This window comes from Lissotriton helveticus, chromosome 2_1, assembly GCF_964261635.1.
Source record: "Lissotriton helveticus chromosome 2_1, aLisHel1.1, whole genome shotgun sequence".
Lineage (NCBI taxonomy): Eukaryota > Metazoa > Chordata > Amphibia > Caudata > Salamandridae > Lissotriton > Lissotriton helveticus.
In genome coordinates this window covers 1,392,759,340-1,392,783,768 of record NC_136059.1, presented here as the reverse complement: position 1 = coordinate 1,392,783,768, position 24,429 = coordinate 1,392,759,340, and the positions used below count along the sequence as shown (strand labels likewise).

At 50.3% G+C, this 24,429-nt stretch overlaps 1 protein-coding gene across 1 annotated transcript in view; it reads right to left on the bottom strand.

The window, feature by feature from the left end:
• GAK (cyclin G associated kinase) overlaps positions 1-24,429 on the bottom strand; it is a 1,786,158-nt gene that overhangs the window by 811,555 nt on the left and 950,174 nt on the right. Inside the window, exon 16 of the mRNA XM_078676333.1 lies at positions 16,059-16,253. Coding sequence (XP_078532459.1) covers positions 16,059-16,253 — 195 coding nt within the window. The remainder of the gene's footprint in view (positions 1-16,058; positions 16,254-24,429) is intronic.

Below are 24,429 nucleotides of genomic sequence, written 5' to 3'. Positions count from 1 at the left end.
TACGTATCCCACTGACAAGTTACCAAATTAGGCAACTAAAAGAAAGGAATTGGAGCCAAACAGATTTCTTTAGATGTACAGCATTTGGAAATATATAGTTGCTCTACTGCACAGTAAGTCTTGCACATAAAATCAACAATGTAACAAAAACAATGATTGTGACATAATTTAATGATGGCCACAAATGTTACACATGTGCCTGTAGAGGATACAACTACACTGAAAACCAGCACATTTAGGTGTTGCCACTCAGAGCATCCTCACAGTTAGGATTACAGTTCTTTAATGCACCAATTTAAGAAATATAAGTATCAAGCAATAAAAAAATTAAAAACTGTCACACAACTATAATGTTAGAGTGCATGTTGATCATGGTGTGGCAGGGAGCACCTATAAACGTCCCTTAATAAGATGACCAAAACATGTATGGCTTGCACAAGAGGCCAATGAGGCAGAAGGGGTAAATTCTGAAAACAGTTTGAAGAGAACGGCCTGTGAGGCAAGCAAGGTTTAGTTTATTCAGTATACTCTTATTTATCACCAGTGAGAACGCGCAACATTTTGATACACACAGTGTGAGAGGCTGGCTTAGTATATGGTGATCACTTATGTAAGTTTAGCACCCTGCACAAATCCAGACACCCTTATGGTGATTTTAGTGGTCTTAAACAACCTAAGAAAGCTCTCTAAGTGGTAGCTGTGGAAAGCAATCTTCCAGCTTAGTCCAGAAGAAGTGCAAAGCAGCGTGTTTCACCTGTACTTAATCTTATGGTATAGGTTCAGTGAAAAAGAATCACACAGTGTAGTTATAAAAATATGTCATTTATTACAAATACTAACTAACACAATGTATTATCTCCTAACTAGAGATATAAACACGATACACACAATACTTAGGAAATAGAGCACGTAGGTACCACAAAAACACACTGGTCTCCAGAGGGAGACCAAACTATATACTAAAATAGTAGATTGCGAACCACGGCCCAAAACAAGAATGGACCCAGAAGAGGTAGAAGAGGACCCAAGAAACCACCCAAAGTGAGTATCTAGAAACTCCATGGAGGTTGTTTGTAGATTGGGAACACAACTGTGTGCTCAATGTTAGTCAATGTGTAAGTCTCCGTTGCAGTTTTGAAGGAAAAGGACCATTTCAAGTGGACCCTGAAGCCACCCTGTGGAAGATGGAAAGTTGGAAAGTTGGAGAGTCACCCCACCCATGGATACCCCAGGAACAAGGAAAGCAGGGTGCAAAAGTGTCAAGTGACGTTGGGAACTGCTGTAGACCACCATGGAGGACTTCAGGAAAGATGCGGCTGGAGAAGAAGACGAAGGAGTCCGGTGGAACCCAAAGGTGGATTGAAGGTGAGAAGAACCTGCAAGCAGAGGGGACAGAGTCTATGCCACCCAGGAGTGACCAGGAGGCATCGATGTCTGAAATGCAGGAGAGGTTGACAGTCCCCTTGAAGTTGCAGCTGTGTGGACCAGGCGACACTATGGAAGACCAGGAGTCTTTCATGAGCTGTCCCACGTCGGATTCCGACCCCCCCCCCTCTCGACGATATGGAAAACTCTACCCATATTTACCCCTACCTACCTCTTACATAGCCCATGTTACTGTTCTATAGTTCATTAATAATTTGGTTTCATCTCCTTTTAGACCATGCCCATACACATACAACTATGCGTCTCATACCACATGGCGCCCTCGGGCGCGACAACTAGGGCCTAGGCGCATCACCTGAGTGCTGAGATAAGGAGAAGTCATTCTCGTCGGGGTGAGCGAAACCGGCGGTTACGCGCTCCAAACACGCTTAGATACTGAACACCCTCGTCACTCGTTCATGTAACACCATATCCGTCTGAATGTTGACCCACGCTGATACCCTTCCCACCGACACACGAAAGATATGGTGGGCCCGACTGACGCTGATGCTGTTGATGAGGGTTGACCCGACGCAGCTACTCTAGCCTACTGACTCTATAAGAAAAATCCATAGACCACACACTTACATAACATCGAATGATTGCATGATTGCAGAGTTATGTGACGTGTTGATATACACTGCCGAACCCCAGGGTTGTCGGCCTTGAAGCTGTGTTCCCTTATCCCACCTAACACAATAATCATTAACTGCAGCTGGCCCGGCTGGGTTGTAAGCTAAAATGCTGTGTATACTGTATGTTGGACAATAAAGGTCTTTTGAAAAAAAAATTAAAAAAATTAAATGAGCTGTCCCACGTCGGATGCCGAGAGCCAGGGGGTCAGTGTCAGACAGGGGATCAGTGTCAGACAGGGGCACCTACAAGCCTTGGCAGCTGCACACAACGTAGTAGACAAAAAGGGTACACCACGAGCAGGTAAGTAAGAGCAGACCCCGAGCAAGCATGAGAGCACACTGGAGCCAAAGAAGACCCTCGAGAGGACCCACGGGCCGGAGGCATTGGAGTCGAAGGAGGACCTCGGGCAGCTCATCAAATGATGAAGGACTACAATGCAAAGGATGTGCTGTAGGCGAAGATCTTGGCTGCAGGAGATGCTTGAGGTGGAAGCGTCTTGGAGCTTGAACATCTCTGGGGGAGAGAGGAAACAAACCTTGGCAACTGCAAGTCAACGGGGTGCCCAGGAGTTCTGTTCCAGTGGTTCCGACAAGGGATACTGGTCTCAAACTTGGCATGAAGACAGTGAAGGCCTCAAGGGAGTTGCAGAACCAACAACTTTGTTGCTGAGCCTTCCAGAGTTCATGGGAGCCCAGGATCAGTAGATCGGTCAGCTGCATTGCGGTACCATTAGATGCAGGGGAGTGACTCCTTCCCTCCAAGAGAGAATCCTTCGGGTGTCATGGATGTCCATAGGCCCTGTGAAGAACCTGTAAGAAGCACGGGCACAGACATTGCAGCAAACTTGCAGGACGACAAGACATGGAGAAGCAGGAGCCTTCCCAGTTGCAGTCTCGGTTCCTAAAACGAAGTCCAGCGAGCTCCAGAGTGTCCAGATGGTCGAAGTTTAAGTGGTATGTGATCTGAAACTTGTCCCACCACGAATCTAAGGACCCACCCTTAGGTAAGCCCTTGAGTACCCTTAGGAAAGGGCTGGGACAATTCAGGGGTCCCTCCCAAAGAAGGGGCTGGACAGTGGGGAGGATACTCCCATGTCCTTTGTCCAGTCTCATGCTAGAGTGGGAGTTAAAGGCTCCCTGAACTAGTTTAAAGTAGGGTATGAAAGGATGACATCAAATGTGCCCTGCAAGCAGTCTCAGTGGCGCTGGCAAGTGCTCCCACCCTGTCCCAATACACTAAACACTGTCTTGGATGTGAACACACCATGTGACAGGATATCTTTTGTTCTGCCTTCCCCTCCTCGAGCTTGGCTCAGCAGCAAGAAGCCAGAAACATGCCTCTGGTCGGCAGCAGCCCTAGCTTGCTATCCAGTTCTGGAAGACTGGTACCGTGAGCAATGAGGGCCTCCCGGAGGAGTTTTATAGTGCATGGAATCATACCTCCCACATAGTTTATGGTGTGGGGGTATGACTCCAACATGTTTGATACCAAACATGAAGGGGTTTGTTACAGCCAGTTTAGAGACGGTTATCGCATAATGACGCATGGCCACTCTAAATGTCGTAATGGCTGATTCACTTACAACCCAGGAGAACAGACTACGAAGGTTGTAGGGGTGCCCTGCTCATACAGAGGCACCATCACAATTAGAACCGAGCACCCTGCCTTCAGGATTGACCGGCCTGCCTTAAGGATGACTTATAGGTTTTAAGTGTAGTGACCTCAGATATAGGGAAACCTAAATCTGCTGTAACGTAAGTGGTGCTAGCACCAGCTTACACAGGCTGCAGTGGCAGGCCTGAAATCACAATTTGAGGGGTCTATCATGGGTGGCATTATAAATGCTTCAGCCCATGGGAGACACCTGGTGTACCTATGCCCTGGGTACCTTGGTACCACATACTAGGGATTTATCTGGGTACACAAGTAGCCAATATGGAATGTACCTAAGTATTCACCATTTTCAATTTAGGGAGGAAGCACAGAGACTGGGTCCTGTTTAGCAGGATCCCATTCAGACTAATCAGAAAAACATAATGACACCAGCAAAAAGTGGGGGTGACCATGAAAACAGATCTTACTTTCTTACATTTAGGCTTTCATAGCTCATTCACATTGGTATTAAGTTTTTGGGGTCCAGTGAGACCATTTCTGATAGCTGCAATGTTTCACAAAAACATTATTCATATCTTTCTTTTTCTAAAGTCACTACCCTTGATTGGTTAAATGAAGTGTGTGAGTGGTCGCCTAAGGAGGAGGTACACATGAGTGCGCAGGAAGATGAGAAATTGGAAGAGAACATTAGTGTGTGGCGAGAACTATGCAGATATGAATGCGAATGACCTCTGACTCAAATACCAACGAGAGAGAGTCAGTCGGTGAAGAGAGCGATAGCTCATAATACTGTTATGGATAAGACCCTCTGATATATATATCTACATGTAACTGTATGAACATGTTTATTGGTGTCTACAATTGTTTGAATCCCTTGTATTCATTGTTTTTATGATTATTGAGCTTGCATTGGAGTGGGGTTGCCGCCCACGTGTGTAGGCCCATTGTGTTGTTAACACAAATTGGAAAAATAGAGTGTTAACAAAAAGCCACTACCATAACACAAGAAAACTTCAATAATAGTTTTTAAGTAGAGATTGTGTAGGGGGTGTGAGAAGTTAGCCTGGCATATGATGTCCACTATTCTAGTGGGCATCTTGCACCAGTCTAAACGACCCTTATTGATGGTGGTTGTAAAGTCAACCTTATAGACAAGCTATCCTAGTGGTAGCAGGGACCAGCAGTCTTAGGCTAAAATTTCACAGAACAGCATGTGAAGCAAGCTGTTTTACCAATTATAATCCCTTGTATACCAAATGAAAGGACACCACACAAGGTATATATCAAATATATATGTATTTATTTCTAACACAATCCCTCTGCACTCTTTATGAGGTCAGAGATCGAAATACATCACAAGTTACTCATTAAGCATACTATAAGTTGCACAAATGAACAAATTACTTACCTTCGGTAAGGATATATCTGTAAGAAACAGTAGTTAGTATTAGATTCCTTACCTTGGAATATCCCCAGGCGTCAGACTGGATCCGGAAATTTTTGCGTAGCAGTACCCTTGCGCGTTGTCGGCACCGTGATGACGTCGTCGGAGTACTTAGACGCCGCCTCCGCGTGCTAACGTCAGTTCTTAGACACAGCTTTTCCGCGCCAGAAACGCAGAGCCATGTTAAAAACCAACACTGGTGCCATTGAAACTAGGGCCTTGGAAGGGATGGCCTTAACCCTAGATATCGGATCGCAGAACGGGGAGGATGGGTGCGCGGTAAGGAATCTAATACTAACTACTGTTTCTTACAGATATATCGGTACCGAAGGTAAGTAACTTGTTCATCTGAAAGAAACAGGTTAGTATTAGATTCCTTACCTTAGAATAGATACCCCAGCAATACCAACACCGGTGGTGGGTCTGCGAACCAATAATCACACCACAAAGTCCTGGAGGACGGCACGGCCAAAGAAGCCATCCCTCCGGACTTGGCCGTCCAGGCAGTAGTGTTTCGCAAACGTGTGCAGCGATGCCCACGTAGCTGCCTGACAGATGTCCTGTAAGGGGACTCCCCGCCCAGGGCAGTGCTAGCCGCCGTGGCCCCAGTGGAATGGGCCCTCAGCCCAACAGGAGGCTCCTTCCTCGCCAAGGAGTAACATGCCTTGATACACAAGACGACCCACCGAGAGATGGTCCTCTTGTGCACCGCCCATCCCTTCTTAGCGCTTTAGCGCCCACGTAACCAACAAAGAGTTGGTCATCCACCCGGAACTGGCATGTGCGATCTAGATAGAATGAAATCGCACGTTTTGGGTCCAGACGGTGGAGCCGCTCTTCCTCTTTAGAGGGATGCGGCAGCGAAAAGAAGGAGGGCAAGGTGATAGACTGCCCGATATGGAAGGCCGTGACAACCTTGGGCAGGAAAGATGGCTTAGTCCGCAACACAACCTTGTCCGGATGGACAGAAAGGAAAGGGGGTGTACATGAAAGAGCCTGGAGCTCACTCACTCTCCTGGCAGAGGTGATGGCAACCAGGAAAGGCGTCTTCAGAGTAAGAAGGCGGAGAGGACAGTTGTGGAGTGGCTCAAAGGGAGCGCAGATCAGAAAAGTAAGAACAAGGTTCAAGTCCCACTGAGGCATCACAAACGGAATAGGAGGGAACATGTATGTGATGCCCTTCAGAAAACGAGTTAGAATAGGGGACTTGAACAAAGAAGGTTGATCAGGCAGCCTTAGAAAGGCTGAAAGGGCAGAAAGGTAGCCCTTGATAGTGCCCAGAGCAGATCCCTGCTGGGCAAGAGAAAGAAGGAAGAGCAGAACCTCAGAAAGAGGGGCAGAAAGAGGATCCACAGCCTTTGCTGTGCACCATGCCACAAATTTGTTCCACCTGCAGGCGTATACCGACTTTGTGGAGGGACGCCTGGCTGCCAGAATGACATTACAGACTTCAGGAGGCAAGTCAAATGGCCTCAACTGTCGCCGCTCAATCTCCAAGCATGGAGGTGGAGACTGGACAGGTTCGGGTGGAGGACCGTCCCTTGCTGCTGCGACAGAAGGTCCTTCTGAAGAGGCAGCCGAACCGGGGGATCGACTGACATACTGAGTATCTCTGGATACCAGTACCTTTGTGCCCAGTTCGGAGCCAGAAGGATGACTTGGGCCCGGTCGCGTTTGATCTTCTTCAGCACTCTGGGCAGAAGTGGTATAGGCGGAAAGGCGTACAATAGACCGCAACTCCACTCGCGACGAAAACGCGTCTCCGAGTGAGTGCCGCCTTGGAAATTCCAACACGCAGAACTGATGACATTGCGCGTTCTCTTCGGTGGCGAATAGATCTAACCAAGGCTCTCCCCACTGCTGAAAGAGGCCTTGCGCCACGTCCAAGTTCAGACGCCATTCGTGATCCATCATGCACCTACGGCTGAGTTCCTCCGCCCTGGCGTTCAGAGAACCTGCCAGGTGTTGAACCACCAGGGTCACGCTCTGATGTTCCAGCCACTGCTAGAGGCGCAGAGCCTCCTGGCAAAGGGTCCACGACCCCCCCCCCCCCGCCCTGTTTGTTGCAGTACCACATGGCGGTGGTGTTGTCCGTGAACACTGCACTACACTCCCCCGGACAGAGGGGAGGAATGCCTTCAGTGCTAGATGAAGCACCCTCAGCTCCAAAAGGTTGATATGGAGCCGGGACTCCGCCGGAGACCAGAGGCCTCTGATCTCCGCCTCTCCATGTGGTCTCCCCAGCCCTGGAGGGACGCGTCCGTCACAACTACGTGCTCCGGTTGGGGAAGGGAGATGGATCTGCCGCAGACCCAATCGCGGTCCGTGAGCCACCACTGGAGCTGTCTCGTAGTGCCCTCCGAGATCAGGACATGGTCGGATAGGTTGTCCTGATGTGCTGGGCCCACTGAAACTTCAGGTCCCACTGCAGAGCCTGCATCCGCCACCGGGCGTGATGCACCAGAAGGATGCAGGAGGCCATCAGCCCCAGAAGCCGCAGCGACAACCTGACCGAGACCCGAGAAAGGCTGAAAGAGTGGAATCAGAGCCTGAATTTCGCGAACCCGCTGTTCGGGAGGATAAACCCGAAACTGCGCAAGTCGAGAACCTCTCCGATGAAGAGGAGCTTCTGAGAGGGGCACAGGTGTGACTTCGGCACATTGATGGGAAACCCCAGCAGGTGCAGGTCCGCCGTCGTCTGGAAGTGGCTGACGACTGTTTGGGGCGAGCCCACCTTCAACAACCAGTCGTCGAGGTAGGGAAAGACTGAAAACCCTAACCTGCGCAGATGAGCTGCGACCACCGCCATCACCTTTGTGAACACCCGTGGGGCGCTGGTAAGGCCGAAGGGGAGCACTGTAAACTGAAAGTGCTCGTGGCCTACCGTGAACCGCAGGTAACGCCGGTGGAGCGGCAGGACGGGGATGTGGAAATAAGCGTCCTGCAAGTCCAACGCTATCATCCAGTCTCCTGGGTCCAGGGCAGCTAAGACCTGAGCCAGTGTCAGCATTTTGAACTTCTCCTTCCGGAGGAAGCAGTTGACGTTCCGTAAGTCCAAGATAGGGCGTAAGCCCCCTTTGCCCTTCTTGGGTACCAGAAAGTAGTGGGAGTAGCAACCACACCCTACTTCTGGCCCAGGAACGCGCTCAATGGCCCCCTTGGCCAAGAGGGCCGTAACTTCCTCCTGCAGAAGTCGCAAATGATCCCCTGATACGCAATGGTATTGCGGTGGCATGGCTGGAGGGGTCGCCTCGAAGGGGAGGGAGTAGCCCCTTCGGACGATTTGCATCACCGACCTGTCCGACGTGACAGTGCGCCAGTGGAAGAGGTGATGGCGAACCCTGCCCCCCACTGGCGTCACATGGGCCTGAAAGCACGGACTAGGAGGGTTTTGAGGCAGATGCTGCGGGGGAAGGTGTGGACTGACCTCGCCGTTGCCCCCGACCGCCTCCATGGCGGTTTCCACGGCCGCTACCGCGTTGGATGTTAGTCTACGGTGCGTGGCTGGCAGCACATGTGGGGGCGCACCTTCCTTGGCCACGAAAGGAGCGAAAGGCACCCGATTGCTGGCGCGGGGCCGAGAGGCCCAAGGACCTGGACATAGCCCTGGAGTCCTCAACCAGGCATGGCGACGAATCGCCACCGTCGTTGCCAGCGCTCTGCCCAGTCAGTCGGTGGTATCCAGCCCACACCGGATAGAATATCGTGCTGAATCCCGGCCTTCCACAAGCGCCTGGCCGAGTTTAGCCCGTACCTCCAACGGGCATTCTGGCAGCACCTCCGCGACCGTGTCCCACAGAGAGTGGGTGTAGCGGCCCAAGAAGCATGCGGTGTTGGACGACCGCAGTCCCAGACTTAGAGAGGATAATGTCTTTTTGCCGTACTGCTCATACCTCTTGGATTCCCTGTCAGGCGGAGCCGACGGGAATGTGGACTGGGAATTTGAAGCTTGGATGACCAGGCTCTCGGGGGTGGGGTGGGTGGACAGGAAACATGGGTCGCCCAGGACCGGGCGGTGGCGTCTGGCCACGTTCCTATCTACAGGCGAACCTGTAGCGGGCCTGGACCAAGGGCCCAAAAGAACGTCAGTCAAGGCCTCATTAAACAGTAGCAGAGGCTCAGCCGAGCTTGACTGCCGTTTAAGGACCTCAGTGAGGAGGTTAGTCCTCACGGCCGAGACGGGGAGCTCAAGGGCCAAGGCCTTGGCCGCCCGCGTCAACACCACACTGTATGTTGCCCCCTCCTCAGTAGCCACGGTAGGAGGTGAAACAAAACCAGTGTCTGGCGAGGTGTCCAGACCACTGGCATCCCCAAGTCCACCTGTCCATGCCTCCTGGGACTGACACTCCTGTGTCAGAGGGTCCTCAGACCCCTCCCAATACTCCTCATCACCCATCTCCGGATACTCAGGGTTGGCAATGGATGGGGCCGGTTAGTTGAAGTAGAACTCTCCAAACGGCGTCGAGAGCGGCGCCGCTCCGGTGCCGGAACCGGATCGAGGGAGGTATCGGGGACGGCGCAACCCGAAGACAGCGCCGGAGGTCACACCTGTGGGACCGGCACCGGTGAGGTCGTCAGGTCAACCGGCGACGACCCGGATCCAGAAGCGGATCTAGTGGGGCCCTGCGGCGCCGAGCCCGAAGGCGCCGGCGGCGTCTGGGCCGAAGCCCCCGACCCGCTAGGGCCCCCAGACGGGTCCGCTGGGCCCGAAGGCACCGTGGAGCCCGCAGGAGGAGTGAGGGACCTCATGGCCATAAGGAAGCGCTCGATCTCCTCCGGCTCCGACGGAGCCGCGTGGGCGGTGTCACCCGAACCCCCGGACGTGTCGGAAGAGCGTTGGGGGGAGTCGGAAGAGCGATGACGTCTCTTCGACTTCTTGTGCTTACCTGACTACTTCAAACCTGAGGAGTGATGTCGACTCCCGGAGCTATGATGGCTCCGACCCCGCGACCGGTCCCTCAATCTCCGTCCGGACCGGTACCTCTCACGTCGCGGGGCCGACTGCCGGAGTTCGAGCCGCTTGCGGGACCGCTCCCGCCTAGCTTTCGAAGTCAGGGCCCGGCAGTCGGAGCAGGTCTTGTCGTCGTGATCGACGCCAAGACAGTGTAGACACCAGCGGTGAGGGTCGGTGACCGACATCAGTCGGTCGCAGTCCTCACAGGGTTTGAAACCTGGCATCCCTACCGGCACCGTTCGGAGTCGAAGACTCAAAAAAATGATCAAAAGAGATCTCAAAAAGTTTAGTAAAGAAATGACTAAGGTACCACTTTTTCCGGATCTGCGCTTGCTGGCGCGGAAAAAAGAAGAACTGACGTCAGCACGTGGAGGCGGCGTCTAAGTACTCCGACGACGTCATCACGGCGCCCACGACGGACGCGGAGCTGCAGACGACGCCTACCGACGCGCAAGGGTCCTGCTACGCAAAAATTTCCGGATCCAGTCTGACGCCTGGGGATATTCTAAGGTAAGGAATCTAATACTAACCTGTTTCTTTCAGATACAGTTTTGCCCTAGGGGCCTCACAAATCATATACTAAGTAAGTGGTATAAGAGCCACTTCAGGAATAGTGAATAGGCCTATGGCCTAGGGTATCGCTGGGGCTACACTACAGAACCAAAGGTTAGGAAGGAGACCACCCACGGGAGACGCGTGCAGTGTGGGAACACAGTCGAGAGTTACCAATGACTTATAATGGAGAACGAAGAAGTTACAAAGTTACTGTTTTAGGGCACTTCCGGATGGACTACGACAAAACCCCTTTAAACTAGGACACTTGGATAGTCAGTACCCACGGGAGCATCGGAGTACTCGAGTTACCTCACCCAGGGAAGTCGGGTGCATAGGTGTCTTTTCGTGTCGGGTTTCGTCGATGCTTTCAATGGAGACCTGCAAAAGAAGTGCTGCAGGCGGCTGAAGGAAGAGTGTCCGGGTGGATCCAAGGGTGGATCGAAGAACTGAAGAACCTGAAAGCAGAGGGGACAGAGTCTGGGTCACTAGCCAGTGACCAGGAAGAAACCAGGCGATGTCGTGATGCAATCAGGTGAAGAGGTGAAGCTTGTCTCTGCAGCCACGAGGACCAGGAGGTGTCGACGACGACCAGGAGCTGGATTCGAGCTGTCCCACGAAGAATCTATTCTGACTGCGGTGTCTGTATCCGGATTGGACCCAACAAGCCTTGGCAAACGCAATCCACGCAGGAAGTGAAGATCGGCTTCAGGTCAGACCAGCAAGGTCTGGGCGCTTCTCCTTTGTAGGGAAGCTGGAGCAAGCCTGGAGCAACCAGGAAAGCGGTGTAAATTCAAAGGTTCGTCTTCAGAGGGCACACTAACCAACAGGCTAGAAACCGGGAAGACGCGTCGAGCGGAAATGCAGGAGCAGGCCCCACGTGGCACTCGTAGAGTGTGGAGGGCTGAGCTTTGGTGCAAATGGCGCTCGGGTCTGGGGCTTCTCGTACCCCAATGCACAACTGCAAGGGTGCCTCAGTCGTTGCACAGTTAGCAAGATGGGAGGATGTCCAGGGTGTCCGGTCCCACGTCTCTCGTGTCCACCACGGGTCTCAGCTTTGCTGTGGATGTGGGAACAAGACAGAGAAGTCTGAGAGTCCAGTTCCTGAGTCGCGGAGTCTTCGCGATCCGTCGGGAGCATCGACAAAGCAGACCGGCAAGTTACTGGTGGTGCCTGTTTGCACAGGGTGGTTACTCCTTGACCACAAGGGAGATGTCTTCTGTCTTCTAGTCGGTATAGAATGTCGAAGGTCCAAGAGTTTCGTTTCAGAGTTTTGTTCCAGGATAATCTTATGTCTCTATACACAGCTCCTATCTTTATACTGATTTTAGGGGCTGGATTACCTGCTCGGTCCCTCTTATGGGTGGACCTGAGAAGGGGGTGGTTACACCCCTTTCTCTTTGTCCAGTTTCGTGCCAGAGTGGGGCTGGAGTGCCCCAGCAACTGATTTGAACCGGGCTAGGCATGGAGCACCTTGTGTGCCCCAGGCAGTGTCTGGAAAAGCATCTTTCCATTTAACCCACCCTGCCCCAAATACACTACAGGCTGTCTGGGGAGGTGCTAGCACCTCCCTCGACAGGAAACCTATTTTCAGGGCTTCCCTTGCTGGAGTTTCCCCCATCTGCAGGAGGTGAGACTTGTGTCTGTGGCAGCAGCATCCATTTAGTGATGCTGAGGCTCTGTTTAAGTTTAACCGGGTAAAGCAGTAACATACATGTCTTTTCCCTCTAGAAGGGTGGAATGTTACCCCCGCCGAATTGGCGGGGGGGGTTAGTATTCAAAAGTGTTTGACACCTTACACAACATGTTTCGATAAAGCCAAACCAAAGTTAGCATTAACCGCGAGGATTATAATGCACCTAAGAGTATGTGGTATGGCTATATCATGGAGCAGCTATAAGGACATGGTTCCGAAAGCTGCAGAGGGGCTCAGCTCATACTAGGGCACCCTCTCACATAACACCAAGCACTCTGCCTCCAGGATTGTTAAGTACTGCCATAGGAGTGACTTATAGGTTACTATGTGTCTTTATATAAGGTAGATATAGATATACTATATCTAAGTAAGGGGTGATTGCACCACCTTACCCAAGCTGAGTGATCAGCCTGTGGTGTCAGTTTGGATGGCCAGCAAGGGGTGGCATAATACATGCTACAGCCCCTGGTAGGCCTTGGATACACCTATGCCCTGGGTACCTATGGTACACTATACAGGGGCTCACAAAGGTGACCCAATACCCAATCAGGTATGTACCTAAAGTACATGGCATCAATTTAGAGAGAGAACAGCTGGGCTGTGGGTCTGATTAGCACACTAAAGTCGAAAAACCAGAGAATCACAGCAATAAGTGGGGGTGACCATAGGAAGCAGACCCTATTCTCCAAGAGGGGGCACGGCCAAGATGGCGGACTGAACAGATGTGTGGAAAACAGCTCTGTGCGCCGCGTCCACCTGACTGCACCCTGCCTCATCGGAGACCTCATCAGCAAACCAGTAATCACTCTCCTGCCTCCCTCCCGAGTGGTGAAGCCAGAGTCAAGCTGGAAGTAGGTGCTTTCCTGTAGATGCAGAGACATCACTTACGGTGTCAGATTGAGGCCTACGCTGCCCTTACAGCCTAGGTGGGAGCCAGGGAGGATCTGAGCCCTCCCATCTGCACCTGAGAGCAGCAACAACAGGCGAGAGTGCGGATGCACCGGAACTTCTGATGCCAGGTCAACTCCTTCGGAGCTCCCCTCCACCCGCTGTGGCCGAGGGTTTTGCCTAGATGGTGGCCCTGCTTAGCTTTAATAGTGAGTCTCTTTGCCCCAATATCATAGGCAACGGAGGTTAAATTGAAAAGGCACTCCAAATAATAGAGACCCAGAGAAGGAAGAGTGAAGGTCCACCACTGCATGAATGAAAGCCAATGGTTTGGCAATTCATGTAAGGAAAATAAATCCATTTTTTGATGGCCATTCCAGTAGACACATTTTAATAAATAAAATCAAAGGATAAAACTGTTTAAAACAATAGGTGTTTCTATTAACGTACACGGGTATTCACAATTCTAACTGTATGTATTTATTTTTAGATTGAAGATGATTTGTTTTTAACTGATCTGTCCTGAAGAAGGTGTATAAACAACTTTAAAGACACCGAAATGCATTGACAAATGGACTTTTATGAGTATTGTTTTAAAATGTTTGTATAATTCATTGTATATTGATTTTCATGCGAATATTGCTGTATACTAGATTATAGACGCAACCTGTTAGAGGATAGAGACTATAGGCCGAACGAGTATGCTCTGAGTCAGCCAGATTCAAAACTGTGTTGTTGTCTATATTACCTGATGTACTGAATAATAATTTCTATTGATGGAAAGAGAAAAAAGTGTTTTTAATAAAATTAACAAACGAAACCTATTTTGCATTTTGAACAATCCTTAAGTTGTGTCATGATAGTTACTGGATGGTCGCTTTATCAGTATGAGAATTAATTGAGGAACACAAAGGAAATCTTTTTGTTTATGGCTTGGAATAAGCCCCACACCTGGGCAAGCTTGCGTCATCTGATGTTTGGGCAGGCAAGATATCCTAGGCTGGCTGATGGACCCCAGACTGGATACAAGGCAGATGGGCACCTGATTAGCATGGCTAACTACTCCTGGGATCGAAATGTGACCCAGCGCAGTGGCCCTATCCCGCATGCCCCCTTCCCTGCCGTTATGGGTACTCCCAGGATTTCACAGGATTGCAGATAATCACGAAGTGGATGCATGAACAGATACGAGTGTTCTCATGCTGGGTTATCTATATGAACACAAACTTCTGATGCCCTTCCAAGATCTCCGGGACAGAGATAAGTTTCATGAGGGGTCAATTCCTGACCTACAATGCTTTGATAGCAGCTATTGGGGCTGCGTGGAGACTGGACCGTACTGAACAGCCCATGTCCCCGGCTCTACGAACGTTATTAGGGCATGGCTTTGGTAGTCAAGAGATAACACTGCTTTATAGCGGATTGTTAGAACCTCATGTGCAAACCTGCCAGGTTTTACGGAACAAATGGACTCAATCTACTGGTCAGGAGTTGATGGACAAATAGTGCAACCAAGTGCTAGAGCAAGTATGTGGGATCTCTAGGAACTCCCACCTAAAATATACTAAATTAATTTACATCCACCAGACCTACCTGATCCCTATGCGCCTTCACCATATCTTTCCGGGTGTCCGTACGAGATGCTCCTGTGCAGATGCGGATTTGAATCATATGGTATGGGACTGCCCCAGATTGGCTGCTTCGTTCGTGAGAGGGGGGTGTGAGGATTCGCGATCGGTCAGAGATTGTGGGCTGCAACTGCAGTGTGATTCACTTCATGGTCTGCTGGGACAGACTAGACTACCTGGACATGCAAGAATAGGTACATTGCTAGATTCATTAACTTGGCATTCGTTCTCCTGAAGGGTCGTATCACCATGACGTGGAAGTCTGCTGTGGCGCCGTTACTGTACTTCTGGCTGAAGGATCTTCTTAAATGGGCATCCACAGACACAACAATTTGGAGATCATTGCCAATGACTCTGGGCAGTCATCTCATCTCTAGATGCCTGGGAGTTATACATAGTTGAGTTGTTGGTCACGGCAGAGGAGCAACCTCCCTGAAGAGATGAGGGTTGATCTCGGAGACTGGTATGGCAAATACCTACATGTGGTTCCTACATCCCCAATCTTTTAGTTCCCTGGGGTGCTTCACCTACACCACCCCATATAAATACATGCATGACAGCACTAGAGTGGGAAGCAGACTGCCTCCAAAATGCCCCCATCCATTCCAGAAATCTTGATACTGCATGATTGGATTGTTAGTCTCTTCTTCCTTCCTCCCCTGACACATGCTATACTTTTGCCCCAAAGGACGTCCTCATTTCCACAGACAGTGACTTTTCTCTTTTCTTTCATTACTGTTGCTCCAATATAGCTCCTTCCTGAGGTTGCTAACTGAGTCTTTTAGGTATCATAAAGTTCGTCTTCCTTCCTTATATGGCTGTGATTAACAGTGCCACCGTCTGTCAAAACTGTTTATCAAATGTACTATATCCTGCCAAATGTCTTTTTTCATTGATCAGTGACAGTTAGTGTACTGACATTGTCCTGTATTACACAATTATGGATGGATTACCGACAAGCTACCAATGTGTGCTTTCACTAGTATGCATAATTATGAAGACATATTCTAGTGCAGGCCTTGTTGGTTCTATCTGTATTCAGCTGAAACAAAGAAAACAAAAATAATAAAGAGCTACTTTGAAAAAAAGAAGTAGAGATAGGTTGGGATGCTTATTTTGTTTAAGCATGCATCAATTTCAAAGAGACATATAACAGACTGAAGAGAATGAAATGCCTATTTAGAAATCATCTTGGCAAATAGTATGTTAGGAAGGACTTACGTCATTTTATCATATTCTTGTGATGTAGTTAGCACTCTTTCATCCCTTACATAAACTTCACAAAAAGGTCGGCAACCGTTCCGAAGTTTGCTAAAAAGAGGCACCGGTGTCATGACAATTGTACTTATAAGTATCGGCTTGCCATGAGGAATAATAGGCTCTTCCGCCATCATGTCACACATGTATTCAATGTATCTGTGAAAGAACATAAACTCGTAAAAAAAAATAAAAATAACAAGAAATGTAAACAAACTATGACAGTTATTAAAGTTTAAATAGACTAGCTTTCCACATTAGGCAAGTATAAATGTTTTTCAGTGCACTTGCAAAAAGCCTTTAAAGATTATTACCCTTTTTTCAATAGTGGCACATATTTAGACACATGCACATTACAATCCTTCTTCATGAAATGCTAATGTCCAGAGTAAATTACTTGCCTTCAGTAACGCTCGTTCTGAATGGATAAATAATCCTGCAGATTCCTTGTCACAAACGTTCTCTTCAGGCTTCAGATTGTATGCTGACATTTGCAGCTATAACCATCAGGTGCTCAGGAGGATACTGTTGCTGATGCATGAGACAACAAATTGAAAGTGGCAAAGTGGGTGGATATAAGCATCATGTGGCTAGTGACAACAGGTCCTCCAGTTTTTCCTGCAACAGGAGTCCTTTTCAGATACATCCTGGAAGTTTACAGAGATATGTGGCACCATCAGGTGTGAACTCTGTCATTCAACTCTCCAGCCATACCAGAGGTAGGCTTTTGCTTACAGACCTTCTGAGTCACTAGTCGAGAACATGGAGGCAGTGACACTGCAGTTGTTTTTCCGTACAATCTTCACCCAGTAAGAGATCTGGACATTTCTAATGTAATTTACCGTTGTTTTGTGCAGAGAAGAAAGGTCCTCAAATGCTGCAGTGCCAGCAAGTGTTTTGGGGAAAAATAGCCACAAGGCTTAAAAATTGCAGTCTTGGATGGGAAGATGGATCAATCAATCAGTCAATCAGGTGTTTGTTGAGCGCAACTACTCACCCATAAGGCTCTCAAGGTGCTGGGGGAGGGGTTGGGGAAGGTTTTGAGGTTTCTCACTAAGATGGGGAGCGATGTTGTCTGTCTGAGGTGGAGTGGAAGGGTGTTCCAGGCTCTGGCTGCGAGGAAGGAGAAGGAGCGGCCTCCCGATCTGGTCTTTCTGGGGCAGGGGACCACAGCGTAGGAAAGCTGGGCTGATCGTAGGGTCCTTTGGGGTGTGTGGAATTTGAGTCAGCTGTTCAGGTATGGTGGTCCGGTGTAGTGGAGGGCCTTGTGTGCGTGGTTGAGAAACTTGGAGGTGATTCTAGTCTCGATGGGGAGCCAGTGGAGTGTGCGCAGGTGCTGGGAGATGTGGCAGTGTCTTGGCAGGTTGAGGACCAGTCTTGCGGCGGCTTTCTGGATGTTTTGTAGCTTGCGGGTTAGATTTTTGTTTATTCTGGCGTAGAGTGTGTTGCCGTAGTCAAGTCTGCTGGTGTAGAGGGCATGAGTGACGGTCTTTCTGTGCTCGAAGGGGATCCATTTGAAGTTCTTACATAGGAGGCGGAGGACGTGGAAGCAGGAGGACGCGACGGAGTTTATCTGGTGGTCCATTTTGAGCTCAGAGTCCAGGATGATTCCAAGGCTGCGTGCATGGTTCTTGGGGGTGGGAGGGCGAGGGGGGGGGGGCACAAGGTGTTGTTCCAAGCATTGGGGTTTGGGCCTATGATGAGTACTTCTGTTTTGTCGGTGTTGAGTTGTAGGCAGCTGATTTTCCTCCATTTGGTGACGGCTTTCATGCCTTCTTGAAAGTTGTGTCTGGTGGTGCTGGGTTCGATGGATAAGGAGAGGATCAGTTGGGTGCCTCCGTATGACACAATGTTGAGTCCGTAGGTTCTGACGATGGGGGCGAGCGGAGCTATGTAGACGTTGAAGAGCATGGGGCTGAAGGACGACCCCTGGGGGGACTCTGCAGGTGGTTGGTGTAGGGTTCGAGAGGAAAGGGGCAAGTCTGACCCGCTGCGTTCTGCCGGAGAGGAAGGAGTGGATCCAGTCGAGGGCCTTGTCCTGGATCCCTGCGTCGAGGAGTCTCTGTATTAGGGTGAGGTGAGAGGCTGTGTCGAACGCCGCTGAGAGATCAAGGAGGATGAGGGCTACTGTTTCTCCTCTGTCCAGTAGGGAGCGCATGTTGTCTGTTGCGGTGAGGAGGGCATTTTCTGTGCTGTGGTTCTTTCTGAAGTTGGATAGGGAGGAGTCGAGGATGTTGTGCTCTTCAATGTAGGCGGCGAGTTGGCTGTTGATGGCTTTCTCAATGACTTTTGCTGGGAACGGGACCAGGGAGATGGGTCTGTAGTTCTTGAGGTCGATGGGGTCTGCCGAGGGCTTTTTCAGGAGGGGTTTGATCTCAGCATGTTTCCAGTCGTCGGGGAATGATTTGTCAGGGAGCGGTTGATGGTGTGGCGGAGCATGGGTGCGATGGTGTTGGCAGCTCTGTTGAAGATGTGGTGGGGAAGGGGTCCGTGGGAGCCCCTGAGTGGATTGACTTAATTTTCTTCAGTGTGTCTTCGGAGGTGAGGGCTGTCCAGTTGTCAATCGTTGGCTTCAGGATATCGGGGTGGCTGGTGAGGGTTCAGTGTTTTGGTTGTCTTCGTTGAAGTTGTCGTAAATTTTCTTGATTTTGAGGTGAAAGAAGGTGCCGAGTTTGTTGCAGAGGTCTCGTGAGGGAGGGATGTCAGTAGACTCGCTGGTGGGTTGGGTGACCTCCTTGATGATGCTGATGAGTTCTTTGCTGTTGTGCGCGTGTGTGGAGATTCTGTCTTCAATTGCTTTTTTTTCTCGTTTTTCTGATGAGTTGGTGGTGGGTGATGGTGGCGACTCCGAACTCGTTGTGGGCCTCTGTGGATTTGGAATTCCTCCAGGCCTTTTCAACACAGCGGCATGTGCGTCTGGACTCTTGAAATTCGAAGGTAAACCATCTGGCTTTCTTGGTGTGAGTTTTGTTATTATTCTAGAGGGGGCTATGGAGTTGGTGCTATCGGAGATCAATCTGTGCAGAGTTCGGGCTGTGGTGTTGGGGTAGTCGTCTTCCGCGATGGTTGGGGTGGAGTTGCTGAGTGAGGAGATGAGCTGGTCGTCTGTAATTTTGGTCCAGTTTCTTCGTGGGAGCAGGTACTGGTGTCTGTGGATGGTGGGTGTTCTGAAGGTGAAGTGGACGCATCGGTGGTCTGTCCATGGAAGTTCAGTGGTGTGGCTGACAGTGATGGAGTTTCCGGTTGTGAAGAGGGGGTGCGTGGGTTCGGTCACGATCTGGCGGAGTCCAATGTTGCGTAGGTTGTCCAGGAGGGGTGTGGTGTTGGGTTCCAGTTGGTTGTCGAGGTGGAAGTTCAGGTCTCCCAGCAGTGTGTAATTGGTGGATGCGATCGCATGCGGGGAGTTGATGTCCGTGATGGAGTTGGCAAATGGTCCGTGGGGTCCAGGGGGTCAGTAGATGAGGGTTCCCCGGAGGATGGTGGTAGGGCTGGTGAGTATCTTGAAGTGAAGGTATTCCATCAGGTCTGTGGGCTCGTCGAGGAGTGTGCTCAGGCGGAGGGTTGCGGACGATGGAGATTTCTACGCCCGGGCAGGTTGGGCGGTCCTTCCTGGAGATCTTGTATGCCGATGTCCGATCCTGAGGTGGTGTTGCTCCAGGTTTCGGTGAAGAATGCTACGTCCAGGTTTGTGCTGTCGAGGAGGTCCCAGATTTCGGTGGTGTTTTGTGGAGTGATCTGACGTTGAGGAGGATTGATTGCAGGGTCTTCGGTTCGGGTGTTTTCTTGAGGGCAGGTTCTGCTGGTTTGGTGTTTCTGGTGGTGCTGCGGGTGTGCTGGCAGCAGTGACAGCTGAAGGGTCTGAGGGTGTCGGCTGGTTATGCTAGCTTGCAGTTGTTGTTGCGGCCTGGGTTGAGTGCGTGGAGTGTTGCTGGGTCGTAGCGTTGGTGGTGTGGATGTCCACGGTTCCTGGCGCTGGTCGCAGACAGGCTTGCCTTTGGCCCGCCATGAAGTAGGGGTCGGGGAGGGCTGGACAGCTGGGAGGCGTGAATGGGGAGGGGAACTGGATTGGGATGGCTGCGCTGGTCGTGCTGGGGGGGAGGGGCCACAGGGGCAGCAGCAGTGGGGAAAACGGTCTAAAGAAGGGAAAGGAGTAGAATAAAAGGGAAATAAAGCAGAAAAGTACAAAAAAAGTGGTTGAAGTGATAGAGGGAGTGAGGGGAGAGCTTGGAATGAGGGTAAAAAAACAAATGAAAAAGGAGAGGAAAAGCAGAGCGAGAGAAGGAGACAGAGGTCCACTGGACCACCAGGGAAAAGAGTGGAATAAAAGGGGAATAAAGCAGAAAAGTGCATGAAAAGTGGATAAAAGAGATAGGAGAGTGAAAGGGAGAGCTGGAAATGAGGGTAAAAAACGAGGGAAAACGGAGAGGAAAACGGAGAGGAAAAGCGGAGCGAGAGAAGGAGACAGAGTTCCACTGGACCACCAGGGATGAGGCGCAGGTATAACCTGATGGTGGAGGAGGGCCACCAACACTCAAGAGTGCATGGACTCAGGAGGGTCTCACTTGATGGTGGAGCTGCCGGAGTGGGAGAGCAATTTCACGGACAATGAGTCAGTGGTCTTGCTCGCCTGTCTCAGCAGCGGCCACCATTAAGTAGGAATCAGGGAGGTGAGGACAGCTGAGAGGCGAGAGCGGAGAGGGGAACTGGATTGGCCGGTCGCGCTGGGGTGGAGTGGCCGCGGGGGCAGCAGCGGCGGGGAAATGGTCTAAAGAAGGGAAGGGAGTGGAATAAAACGGGGAAAAAACAGAAAAGTGGATGACGATACAGAGGGAGAGTGAAAGGAGAGCTTGATATGAGGGTAAAAAAAAAGAGTGAAAAACGGAGAGGAAAAGCGGAGACAGAGGTCCACTGGTTCACCAGGGAGGAGGCGCAGGTATAACCTGCAGGTGGAGGAGGGCCTCGAACACCAACACTCGAGAGTGCAGAGGCTCAGGAGGGCCTCACTTGATAGTGGAGCTGTGGGGATGGGAGAGCAATTTCACTGACAATGAGTCAGAGCATGACTTGTTGATGATTACAGTCTTACAGCAGAGTACTCAGGCAGAACTCTGAGCAATATAACATACTGAGGAAACGGTTAGACAAAGTTCAAGTCATCAATTCTGAGCCCCATTGTGGGTATGTCTCCCTGCCCTGGGGGAGCTCCTCATCAAACATCTCGCTAATTACAGCATTTAAACTTACATCTTTGATAGCTCCGTGAGGACTGATGATAAACAAGTACCTACTCATCCTAGGACAACTACCTGAGCTAGAGTCTGAGTTTTCAGCAATATCTCTTTCCTGGACAGCGAATAATTAAACAAATGTTATCGAATCACCAAATGAGCGGATATCGAACATCAGGCAAGGCATAGACTATCAAGATAATACAATGCTCTTTGTGGTTGTTTGAATTGAAACTAAATGTGAAGAAATGTTTTTTGCCACTAGTGTAGCAGCATATTTGAGGACTTCAAAGGAAAACCATGGATTTATTTTAAAGGAGTCAATATAATATTTCCTTGAAAAGAGCCATCCAGCAATGAATGTGTTACTGCATTATCAAGCACCCTCCTCTCTTGGAGAATGATTAAGTGGGGACTGGCGGTATGTAACTCCATTGACATCACCCTTTACTTGACCTCAAGATGGCTGTCTCAGTAGTCCCTTCCGCCCTGTACTACTACTCGGGGACTAAATCTGGACTTTGAACAGAACTTGAATCATAGTCCCCATCTGGCCTACCCATCTAGTCACTGAACCTGCGAGCGACCGTGGAGACCTTACTTTCTGGCCGATGCCCGGTGGAGCTACATGTTAGCTATAGAGGAGATGGGCTGCGGACTTCCCCTCTACCCTCATCTACCCAACCAGACTTTGGGCAGACTTTCCCTCGTCTCCCTGTTGTTCTCTCTCCCCTACCCCTTGACCCTACCCTTTCCCCTCTACTCCCCTTTTACCCCGTCCTCCTTGCTCTTTTAATGTTTTCCCACAGAGACATAGCGTTCTGGCCTTTGCTCGGTGGAGCTACCCGATAGCTAAAGAGGAGATGGGCTTTGGATTTCCTCCCTCAGCCGACAGCGCTCTCCACCCTCGCAGCCCTGGTTTTCAAATGCTCTCAAGGATTTGAAATGGGGTTGTAAAAAACTGGAGCGCTGTTGGCGCCAGAAGTATTGTACTTCCGCCAAGTCGACCCTCCGAATAGCGCAGAGGGAGTACTACATGGCCATTGGGAAAGCCAAAAGCGATTATTATGCTGGGAGGATTGCGATGGCTAGTAATAACAGCAAGGAGATCTTTGCCATTGTCAAGAGCTTTTTATTGCCTTGTGCGGAGCAAAGGACTCTTCCTGTCTCCCAACAATGGTGCGAGGAGCTGTCTACCTTTTTTGTCGATAAGCTAGCAAGGATTCAGGACAGCGTGGGCTCACATTCGAGGGAACTAGGGATTCCTCCTGTGGTGTCTTCCCCCATTTCCAGCGTCCCTATCCCTCGGTTTACACTATTTATGCCCGCTGCTGAGCCCGACATTCTGGCCATCCTTAGATCTCTTAAGTCAGGCTCTCCTACTGATCCCTTCCCGGCTCGAGTATTAGTTGGGGTGGCCGAGGAGGTTTGCCCTGAAGTAGTGGAGATTGTCAATCTCTCCCTTCGGACCGCCACAGTCCCTGTGCAATGGAAACAGGCTAAACTGTTACCCCCTCTCAAGAAACCTTCGCTGGACCCTCTGTTTCAAGCTAATTATTGGCCTATTTCTCTCCTACCAGCCTTGGCCAAGGTTTGTGTGGTGTTTTTTTGGCAGCTCGAGACCTTTGTTGAATCATCAGATGCTTTACACCCGGCCCAGTCTGGGTTTAGAACTGCCTATAGCACTGAGACCGCTCTGGTGGAGATGTCTGAGGCGATCAGGGAGTGCCTGGATGAGGGCGGCAGGGCGGCCTTAATTTTACTTGACCTCTCTGCCGCCTTCGATACGGTGCCACACCAGCTGCTCCTTGCCCGGCTATCTTCTATTGGTGTTGCCGGCCCGGCATAGGAGTGGGTCAAATCTTTTCTGGATGGTCAGACGCAGCAGGTCTGCATGGCTCCTTTTTCATCCTCTGTCAGGAAACTCTCTACGGGGGTTCCTCAGGGCTCCAATTTAAGCCCTCTGCTTTTTAATATATATCTGACCCCTTTGATTTATCTGGCAGAGAAGCTCGGAGCAAAAATTATAGCGTATGCGGACACCCAGTTGCTCTTTACCTGGAGGGGCTCGGATCTGGACACTAACATCGCCCAGACGTGCCTGGCGTCCGTACTTCGCTGGCTTGCACAGGCCCATTTGAAGTGCAATGAGGACAAGTCGGAGGTCCTCTTGTATGGCCAGTTCCTTTCGGCCTTCAGACAATCTCTGTGGCCCCCAGATTTCCCTTGTCCTAACTCTGAGGGAGGCCCGGCAAAAAAATTAGGGGTATGGTTCAGTGAGGATTTTCGATTTGCTGACCATGTAAAAAAACTTTCCGTGTCTGCTTTGGCACCCTTAAGGCCCTAAAAAGGATCTTTCCCTTGCTCCCTAGAGAGGCCAAAGAGACGGTAGCCCGTGTTTTGATTCTCTCCCGCCTCGACTTTGCCAATGCTCTGTTTATTGGCATTCCCGGGTTTTTCCTGAAAAAACTGAAATTATACAGAATGCCGTAGCTAGACTCCTGTTTAACATCTCAGGGAGATCTAGTGTTCGGCAGCATCTGCGGGATCTGTACTGGTTGCCTGAGGCCCAGCGGGTACATTTTAAAGCCCTTACCCTTTCGCACAGGCCCTTCATGGCCAAGGTCCTGTGTACCTCAGGAGGTGTTTCGCTCTGTATGTTCCTAATCGATCTCTGCGGTCTGCCTCTGTACATCGGATGGTTATTCAGCGTTTCCGCATAGCAAGTTTGGGAGGCCAGTCTCTTTCTGTTAAAACGTCAGCGGCCTGGAATGCGCTCCCTGTGGATCTTCAGCTCATTCAAGATTTCCGACTTTTTAAAAAACGCTTAAAGACACATCTGTTCAGTCAGATCTTCTAAATGGTTCCTGCCTGCCCCACCCCAGTTCACTCATGCGCCAGGACACTCCAGAGTATTTGTGCGCGCTACAAGTTCTTTATAACAAACACACAGATATCGTCCATAGACAGGCGCCATCACCGCGATGATGTCTGAAATATATACAAGCACAGAGCCAGGTAATCAGCAGATAGTAGAGAATAAAAGGATTGAGAATGTGGAAGACATTGCACACTCCAGGAAAATAATGGCAGCCAAAACATGAGAA